Source organism: Chrysochloris asiatica, unplaced genomic scaffold, assembly GCF_000296735.1.
Source record: "Chrysochloris asiatica unplaced genomic scaffold, ChrAsi1.0 scaffold00177, whole genome shotgun sequence".
Lineage (NCBI taxonomy): Eukaryota > Metazoa > Chordata > Mammalia > Afrosoricida > Chrysochloridae > Chrysochloris > Chrysochloris asiatica.
Genome location: NW_006408695.1, coordinates 2,112,530 through 2,123,289, shown reverse-complemented (window position 1 = coordinate 2,123,289; position 10,760 = coordinate 2,112,530). Strand labels below are relative to the sequence as shown.

Sequence of the window (10,760 nt, the reverse complement as noted above, 5' to 3'; positions counted from 1 at the left end):
CAAAAAATCAAGCAACATATTGCATTAGGCAAATCTGCTGCACAAGACTGTTTTAAAGCATTGAAGAGCAAAGATGTCAGTTTGAGGATTAAGGTACACCTGACCCAAGCCATGGTATTTTCAATAACCTCATCTGTATGTGAAAGTTGGACAGTGAATAAGGAAGACCATAGAAGAATTGACGCATTTGGGTTATAGTGTTGGAGGAGAATATTGTAAGTACCATGGACTGCCATAAGAACAAACATATCTGTACTGGAAGAAGTGCAGCCAGAGTGCTCCTTGGAAGCTATGGCGGCCAGATTTGTCTCTTACACCTCAGACATATTGTCAGGAGGGACCAGTCACTGGAGGATGTCATGTTTGGTGTGGTGGAGGGTCAGAGAAAAAGAGGAAGACCCCCAGCAAGATGGATTGGCAATATGGCTGCATCAATGTGCTCAAGCATAGCAATAATTGTGAGGTTGGCTCAGAACCAGACAGTGTTTCATTTTGTTGTGTATAGGGTTACTATGAGTTGGTGCCGACTTGATGGCACCTAACAATAACAACAACAACATAGGTTCCAGATATTAGGATGTGAATATAACTTTTGGGAGGTCCACCATTCAGCCCAGTACATCTAATTTCTTCTTCTTTAGTTCTAGCTACTAAGTTGACACAAAGCCATTACTCTGGTTATACGACATTTAGCACTTTAATAATATCACAGTTCATTTGTATAGTATGTGTGTTTATAATTTTAAATTCTTAAAACCACCCTATTCTTATCTCCTTTATACAAATAAGGAAATTGAGGCTCAAAAGAGGTAAGGTCTTTCCCAATGTTACAACACAGTGTCAGTTCATATTTGTGCTGATTTATATCTGTGTCTATACGTTTTTCCACAATAACTTACATTGAACATATATGTAAATTTAGATGTTCACATCCTTCTTTAGAAATGGATGCGTTAATTACACAAGACACATGTTCCTCATTAAATTTTTGGTCTCTGTGGTTCTCTGGGGTCAGATAATTTTCCATTAAATCCAGCATATCACTTCTGGATTTAACATTAGTAGTGTAATGTCTTTGAGGTCAAACTGTAGGCTGACTTTCTTTATCTTTTTATGTCCAGTTCTAGAATATTTTAACCTGAAATGTATTTGGCATTTTCAGTAGAGTTTTTAAATATACTGTGATGTCTAAGAGTGTACACTCAGAACGCTGTGTTGAAAATCTATCACCACCATTTATTAAATATTTTCTTGAAATTTTATTGGAAATATCATTTAACCTTTTATGTTTTCTAACGGAGCACAAAATGTGTGATAACAATGTTATCTTTCTCATACTGTCTTTGTAAAGCATTGTTGTAATTGTTGAGTGTCTTCGATTCAGTTCAAACTAATAGTGACCATGTACAGGGTTTCTGAGGAGTAGTTGGTGGGTTTGTACTGCCAGTCTTATGGTTTGAAGTCCAGTGCTGACCCTGAGAATAATGCTAGAATGCTACCTAATTAATTGAACATACTCAATTTAGTATTACTTATCATTACTAATACATATTTTAAGGAGTTCTGGTAGCATAGTGGATTATGAGTTGCATAGCTAACCACAAGGTGAGCAGTTTGAATATACCAACTTTCTACAGGAGAAAGATGAGGCTTTCTGCTCCCGTAAAGATTTACAGCCTCAGAAACCCTATATAGGATTACTATAAGTCGAAATCAATTCCACAGCACATAACTAACCACCACCACCAGTAATAAGTATTTTATATACCAAGTAGGAATAGAAGTATCACATTCAAAATTGTTAATGGTTCTTTGGCACAGACCACAACATGGGGGCAAAGTTTCATGCTGCATATAGTTCCTGATGGAATTCTTTTTTTTTTTCAAAGCAAAGTGTTTTTATTTACCTTGATTCTTCTGAACCTCAATTATAACCCTACTGGTTGTAAAAATGGCTACTTGCTTGGCTGCTAATTTAAAGGTTGACAGTTCAAACCCACCAGCCACTTGGTGGGAGAAAAGACCTAGAGGTCTGCTCCTGTAATATTGCTGTCTAGGAAATCCCATGGGGTAGTTCTACTCTAACCTGTAGGGTCACTATGAGTCAGAATCGACTGGAAGACACACAACAACAGCCTTCATATTAGGTTTCTACATGGCTGAAATCGTTTGTGCTCAATTACTAATCCAAAGGTTGGCTGTTCAAATCTATCCTATGGCACTATGTAATAAAGGCCTGGCAACTTATTTCCATAAAGATTATAGAGCAAAAAAAAGGCTATGAAGAAATCCCACGTATAAGACATGAGTCTATGGCAATGAGTTTGTGCCTTCCGGTTTCTCTTACTCCCCTGCTCTTTTACACATTACATCTTTAAGGGAAAAAAAATGTTTTGCAAGATAATTCTTGGTTAAACGTCACTAAACTAAAAACTAAACACATCTCAACCCACTACCCCCGGGTTAATTCCAACTCATAGTGACCCTATACAGGGTATCCGAGACTATAAATCTCAATGGGAGCATAAAGCCCCATCTTTCTCCTTTAGAGTGGCTGGTAGGTTTGAACTGACGACCGTATGGTTAGCAGTCCAGTGTTTATCCTACAGAACCACATCAGGCTCTGTAAACCAGTCTCAGATTAATAATATAATGTGGATTCATAATTGATTCAGAGGAAACCATCATAATTACTCTGTTCTATCTGTATGCGTTCTGTCAAGAATACTTGAAACTCTTCTGATGGCGTGTTTACCATTCTGAGTGAGAAATGCATTGTGATATGTAACGTAAAGATCAAGCATGGGAAGGCTCAGGGCACGGGTACCTTCTAGAATCTGCACAGCATTTCCAAGTAAAAGTGGTTTATAGGTGTCAGACTGTATGAAATTGATGTTCAGTTTGTTTATATCCATGTTGTAGCTTAAGAATTTCAGTAGGGGAGGAGGATGACTTGGGGCCTTAACATTTCATTTATTTATAGCTTTCTTAAGCATCATTTTAAAATTTAAATTAATATAAAATAACATCTTTCTTCACAGATCTCAGTGTTCATGATGAAGAGAAAAATTAATATAAATGCCTAATAGATGCAAGATGCCCACAGTTATCTTGTGTTGCACACTGATTTTTTGATGAGGAAATATCAGCATAGAGAAGTAAAATGATTTGTTTCCATGTGGAACTCAATGAAGCAACCAGACATTGGCATTTGAATAGAGTTAGTGTTGATGTTATCCATCTTGTTTTTGTTAAGTGTCATCAAGTCGATTCTGACCCATAGCGATGCTTTATTGGGTGTCTAAGGAGCAGCTGGTAAGCTTGAACCACCAACCTTGCAGTTCAAACGACTTTGCAGTCTGACGCATTAGCCCACAGTGCCACACCAGGAGGCAGGACTCATTTTTGCCCCACCCCCACCCCAACCAGGAAGTGGATTTATTTCCTGGTGGGAAAACCTTAAGGGGAAATACTGTAAATGCATTGTTTGTTGCAAATGAAATTCAGATCACGCGTGTAACCAGTGCACTTTGCTATCAAACTCACAGCCTCCAAGTTCCCCTTTTGATCGAGGGGAACTCAAGTGTGTCTGCATGAATTGTTTCACTTGGTGTCTTCTTCACATCCAGGTGAGCACAAAATGCCGCGGCCTCTGGTGGGAGTGTGTCACGAATGCTTTTGATGGGATTCGCACCTGTGATGAGTACGATTCTATACTTGCTGAACATCCCTGTATGTATGCCTTAGACCTCTGCTACCAGGGACAAGGGTTTGGTGAAACTGCTTGCCAGGAAGGGAAGACTTAGAAAATTGAGCTTAGTGTTCATTGTGTGTTTTAGTTTTCTGCAAAACTGTAAAAGGGCTCTGTCCAGTGTGAAATGTTTTAAGCGGAATTAATTCATTTCTGAAATATGAATTGAAGCTTTTTATTAAAGCTTATTGTATATTTTCCCATGGGTCTATAAATTCCTTGAGGGTAGAAAGATGATTTTACTCATCTCTGTTATCACCCAACAGTCCTGACAATGTGCTATATACTGTAGGCCTATAGTAAATTCTTTTTGAATTGAAAGGAATTCTTAAGGGTGTTGTGATTTTATGATCAGAACTGACAGGTTAGACGAAAAACATTTTAGAGATGTCTTTCAGCTATGACTTAGTTCAAATGGAACGTTTGCAGTTGTTTCAGTTGAAAGCTTGCTAAGAAAGAGAAAGGTAGAGGTAAAGGCACAGAGACGGAAAAATACCGAAAAACAGACAGGCAGAAAGATAATCAAGAGAGATGTCCAGATTATGAGAACCAATGAATGGGGGAAAAAAAGTAAAAATAGTCAGCATAGGTGACCCAGGAGTATATAAGCTATCTCACTCATTTTTCTTATTGTTGTTGTTAAGTGTCATCAAGTCAGTTCTAACCCATAGTGACCCTATATAGGGTTTCCAAGGAGCAGCTGCTGAGCTTGAACCACCAACCTTGTGGTTCAAATTGACATTGCAGTCCAATGCATTAACCCACGGTGCGTACCAGGACTCCTAGTATTTATCATTAAATTATAATTAGGTATAATCATGGATCATGTTTCTTATAAATGAAGATATCTCTTAGATTATAAAATCTCTCAATCTTTCTCCATAGTTTTTTTTCTAAAAGAGTACCATGCGCAGAAATACCAGTCTAGATGTTAAAGCAAAGGGGGTTTAGTTACTTTCAAAGAAACTGATGGACAATGGCACAACACGGCAAATTCTTTTCTCAAGACAAATGACAAGGTAAAACCTTGGAATGTGACTTTCTCCCTATTTCAATCACATATATTTCAATCCATGATAGGGAAGAAAAGAAAAAAAAAAAAAAAAAACTTGAAAGGAGCAGTGCTTTAAAATAACCTTATCTTCCATTTAGGAGTTGGATGTCTGAAGTGTTTTTTAAACATAATTCATAAGGCCTTTCTTTCTGTCTTAAAGGTCTCCTAAATCTTTCTCTTTTCCCTCTCTCTATGCTAACCTAGCCCTACCTACTAAGATGTGTGATTTGGTAAATAAGAATGGAAATTTATGTGGATATTGGGCCCATTCCAGAAATACAGTGGCTGCTTAGAACTGGGAAATAGAAAGGATACTAAACATTTCAAACCTTTAAATAATGCTTTGTTCATTTGTGTTAGAAGAAAATAAAATCACTCAAAAGGCCACCACACAGAGAAAAACACTGTTGGCATTTTAATTAGTTCCTTTTTCATCTATTGTTTACACTAGCTCATCTTTGTTTTCTTTTGATATTTTCCTATTAATTTCAAATAATATACTAAAGCCCCATTACCGTATTTTTCTTCTACAAGATTGCAATATTGGTTTGAACTGTAAGGTCAGCGGTTCAAACTCACCAGCTGCTCCTTGGAAACGCTATATAGGGTAGCTATGAGTTGGAACCAACTCAGAAGCACTTAACAACAACAATCACAATCCTCTAGGGTGTTACTATCAGCAAATCACATTTCCATATTTCATTTACAGTATTTACAATTTTTCATTTAATCACATGTAGATGGTCCATCCCTCCAGTTGTCATATATACCTAGGGTGTAAGGCCCCAGACAAATACTATTATTTCAGGGCCCCTTGTGATATAGACTATTTGAGTTCTCCATATCAGCATGTTAACGCTATTATGCTAGTTACATATTACACAGTCAAAAGAAAAAAAAAGAAAAGAAATTCCTCATTAGTCAGTAGGAGTCTGCTCTCTGGTTGCCCTGCTGGTACTGGGCTGACCATAGGTTCTACAGGCACGATCCCAGGGTAGAATGCTCTTCAAAATGGATGGGGAGACCAAGACCCATCAGGATCCAGTTGAGTTCAGTGCACTCTTTTCTAATCGTACTGCAAGCCCTGACTCATCCTAGGTTCCAAAAGGGGAATTAACTTCAAGGCACACACTCCAAAGTATGAGCATTCCTGAGATGTGAGGCCTTGGGCAGGAAACCATATTGCCTAAACTTAAGATCAATACTGTGCATATCATTTGAGGGATCAAGAGGATCCCCTGAAATATAAAAACTGATACAACCTTATGAGTCATATATATATTTTTACCCTTCCTTCAAATTTGAGAAACTGGGCCTTATTTTAGAATATTTGAGTTACTTAAAAAATAATTCCAACTTTTGAAATCTGACAAATTCCATTCTGCATCATTATATAGTCACATGTAAATATATTATAAAAAATTTATATTATATTTCACCACTAATAAGCTAAACACTAATAATACGTATTACTTTCCTCTTTCTTAGATGCAGCTTAAAGTGTTTTATTTTAAATATGGAAAATTGAATATGTTTTTCCAAGCAACTTTTTAGTGAACAGGTCCTAAGGTCACATTCTGAGGAAAAACTGATTTTAAAAAAGTAAATTCAAATCACTAAGAAGATAAAACATAACTCAATATTGGACCACAAAAACAAAAATGTTATTACTCCTATAACATCCAGCTAACATAGTAGTAATTCTGATGAGTTAATTAACCCTTGGTTGTAGATATAATTTCTCCATTTTAATTTTACTTAAGGAACCCTAGTGGCATTGTGCATAGGTGTTGGGCTGCTAACCACAAAGTGGTTCAAAGCCACTGGCTGTTCCTTGAGAGAAAGATGAGGTTGTCTGTTCATGTAAAGATTGAAGTCCTGGTGTGGCACTGTGGCATAAAGCACTGGACTGTAAGGTCTGTTTGAAACACAAGGACAGAATTTCAAACTCACTAGCCACTCTTTGGAAACCCTATACAGGGTCACTATGAACCAGAACTGATGGAATGGCACTTAACAACAACAACAATTTTAAGTGTGACACACAGGTCAGGAGACTTTTACAGTCAAAGATGCATCTTCTATTGCAAAAAGACTACTGATATATTCCATTTCTATTTACCTAATATTACCACACATTCTTACTGGTTATAGCCTTAAAATATGCTCAATTGCCAAAGCAAGGTTGGAATCTTGGCCAAGAAGAGTCCTGATCTGAAGGACTGAAAGGGGATATGAACTGACTTCGAGAAAGTGTCTCCTTTAAATATTTTTGATAAAGATACAATGATTCCCATCAGACTGAATTGGTAAGAGGTCTTGAAATATTTTCTCATACTCCTCAGTACCAAATTTTGATGAGTTTTTAAAATTTTTCTTCCATAAAGCTTCAAATGAGTACAGTGATCATTTATTAAATCATTCATTCAGTATTTATTGGGTACATTCTGCAGAACAGTTATTACACCTTCAATTCAGCATCCAGCTTTTTGTGAACAAGATTCATTCAAGAATGGAAGGCAAAAAAAAGAAAACACTTATTTAGTTTCTGTTATGTGCCAGGCGCTCTTCTAGAATGGCAACAAAACTAAGTAAGAATCAGGCCTGGTGGCAGAGTGGTTAAGTGCTAGGCTTCTAACTGAAAGGTCAGCAATTTGAGCCCACCAGCCGCTCCATGAGAGAAGGATATAGCAGTATGCTTCTGTAAAGATTATAGTCTTGGAAACCCTATGGGGGAGTTGTACTCTGTCCTACGTAGTCACAATAAGTAAGAATTGATTTGAATGTAATGTTTGTGTTTGTATGTATGTTTGTGTATTTTAAACAAATGTTTTTAAAGTTTATGAAAAACTCATTTCCCTGTTCATGCAAATTTAAAGTCTGACTTCCAGGAATAAGCCTGTGTAAATGCATGCAGTTGTCTGCTCATGTATTTCTGTGGATTAACCTGTTTCCTTCCTCTATGTCATAACCATAAACTCCAATTTTCCAGTGAAGCTGGTGGTTACACGGGCATTAATGATTACTGCAGATATTCTCGCTGGGTTTGGATTCGTCACTCTGCTCCTTGGTCTTGACTGTATAAAATTCCTCCCTGATGAGCCCTACATCAAAGCCCGCCTCTGCTTTGTTGCTGGAACCACATTACTAATAGCAGGTACTGGTCTAGACAGTGATGGAGGTAGACTTAAGGGGAAGGGGAAGGATGCTCTTTGGAAACAGAAGTTCATTTTAGGATCCTACAGTAGCCTAGTGATAACGAGTTGGGCTGCTGACCTTAAGGTCAGCAGTTTGAACCTACTAGCCGTTTCTACGGAAAAAAAAAAGATGTGTCTTCCCACGTCTGTAATGATTTACAGCATCGGAAACCCTCCACAGGGTCTCAGTGAGTCAAAACCTACTCCACAGCACATAACCACTACCACCACCGACGATTTGCAGCCTGAGAAACCCTATTCAGGGTTGCTATGAGTTGGAAGCGACTCCATGGAACATAAACACCACCACCACCATCGCCATAGCTTAGTGGTCTAGATTGAAAAAACAAAGAACACATTTTAAGCCTTAATTTTTATTCTCTGGAATCAGAAAATTAATATTTTTTAATTTCACAGATCAAGGCTTATTGATGTTCTGGAACTACCTTTTTAATCATTTAAATTTTATATGACAGTTCACATTTTAAAAATACATTTGTGTTGGAAGAGCTTAATTTCTAAAATAATCCCCCACACCTACCTCCTTATCCATCCACTCTTTGACAAAACCTACAGTGTACCAAGGTCTATGTTAGAATTTTCTTATGTGTCAACCCTTTTAATCATGAAGGTAACAACAAACAGACTGTAGGGAGTATTCCCACTTAAAAAGTAGATGAATATTCAGAATTCCGAAGACTAATAAATCAAGCATGACTAATAAACAGTAAGTCAGTAAATACTCTGTATGGTGCTTATTAATAAAATAGAATGAGATAATATTTTATCCAGACAGCCTCAATTCCAAGCTGAGTCTTCTTCCATTACAACATGATATCCCTTTTGGATCTTGCTGTTAATTGAAAGGAAGCATATTGTTGGAGAAATCAAAGAATGGGAAGGTTGTAAATCAATGGAAACATGATCCAAAGAGAAAGCAATAAGGTAGCAGAAAAGTGTTAGCAAAGCTAATAAAAATGAAAACGTGACCAGAGAGTACATGGTAGTGAATGGACAGGCACATCGGAAAAACAATATTTGGAGACACATGCATGTATGCATGTGATGTCACTTAGGCAAGTGACTTAACCTATGTTTCTGTTTCCTTGTTTTCAAAATGAGGTGCAGCAGGAGCCATAATGTTGTTGTTGTTAAGTGCCATCAGGTCCTTCTGACTCACAGTGATCCTATATAGGGTTTTTGAGGAGCATCTGGTGAATTTGAACTGCCCACATTGTGGTTCAAATCAAGCTTGTGGTCCAGTAATTATCCTATAGTGCCACACCATATCTTCCACTGTGAAGATTCCAAGTTGGCAGAGCAAGTTCATAGAAGAGAATTGAGGCCACTACTAAAATCTTGCCTGCTTTTGTCATATAGATAGATTGAGTCAAGGCCATGGTAGGCCTTATGGTTGTTCTGTGCCATTGAGTAGATTCTTATGTATAGCAACTCTATAACAAAGGTTAGAACTGCCTCGTAGGCTTTCCTGAGCTATAATCTTTTGGGAAACAGATCACTAGGTCTCTTTTCCTGCAGAGTATTTAGTGAGTTTGAACTGCAAACCTTTGAGTTAGTAGACGAACAATCATTGCACTTCTTTGATAAACTTTGTTGTTGTTAAGTGGGTTCTGACACATAATGACCTTGTATAGGGTTTATGTTCCTCAGAAATTTGACTGCAATTAGCAACAACAGCAAACTTTTACTAAAAAGTCACGAAAAATTTAGTAATCCTTCCTTTTTAAGACATTTGTCACTATATATCCACCATCCATCTATCATTCTGTCATATTAAAATAACTTGTGTGTTGCTATGATGCTGACACTTTTGTTACCAGTATTTCAAATACCAGCAGAGTAAATGATGGTAAACAGGTTTTAACAAAGCTTCAAAACAAAGGCAGACTAGGAATAAAGACTGGGGGCTCTACTTCTGAAAACTAGCCAGTGGAAACCCTCTGAATCACAACAGAAGATTGTCTGATATAGTGTTGGAAGAAGAGCCCCTAGGCTGGAAGACAACAATAAACTCAAGCATGCCAAAAATCATGAAGACGTACAGACCAGACATTATTTTGTTCTGATGTACAAGTAAATAGTGTCACCATGAGTTGAAGTTGATTGGATGACAACTAACAACAACGGTCTCATATACACCTAGTTATACAATGATATGTTTTATTTATGAAATTTTTAAACCACATAATTTTTCATATAATTTTGTTCCAGAATATATATATATATACAACAAGAAACTTAACAAAATATCAAGAAAACGCAAATAGCAGAAAAAAAATCCCTACAGGAAAGGTTGAAAGAATGATTTAATTTAATAACCAGGAATGGCTAAAGCCATAGAAATACCACTCAGAATTAGGGTTCTATATAAAATAAATTCCATAATCTCTTTCTAAATTTCAAAAAAGGAACATATGCCTTAAACCTGTAAGTAAAAGAATTATAGAAAAGGTGTGGCAATTTATACTCTATTATCTGAAGGGTATATTTTCATGACCTAATCCTCCTGAAACTTGTAGCATTAGACAATTAAGAATGTAAGAAAGGGTAGTCGGCTTAGACATCACTGATTCTTTAGAAGGAAAACAATAACAACAATATCTTGAATGCTTTTTTTGAGAGTACAAATTTCAGAAACAACCTTTTCACATAGCTGTTTGCTGCCATTGTTGTTGTTGTTGTTGTCAGGTGCCATCGAATTGGAACCGACTCATAGCGACCCCATGCACAGCAGAAC

General features: G+C 37.0%; 1 protein-coding gene across 1 annotated transcript in view; it reads left to right on the top strand.

Moving 5' to 3' along the window:
* The window catches only part of CLDN16 (claudin 16), a 39,248-nt gene that overhangs the window by 15,807 nt on the left and 12,681 nt on the right, over positions 1-10,760 (top strand). Inside the window, 2 exon segments of the mRNA XM_006871872.1 lie at positions 3,630-3,732; positions 7,798-7,962. Coding sequence (XP_006871934.1) covers positions 3,630-3,732; positions 7,798-7,962 — 268 coding nt within the window.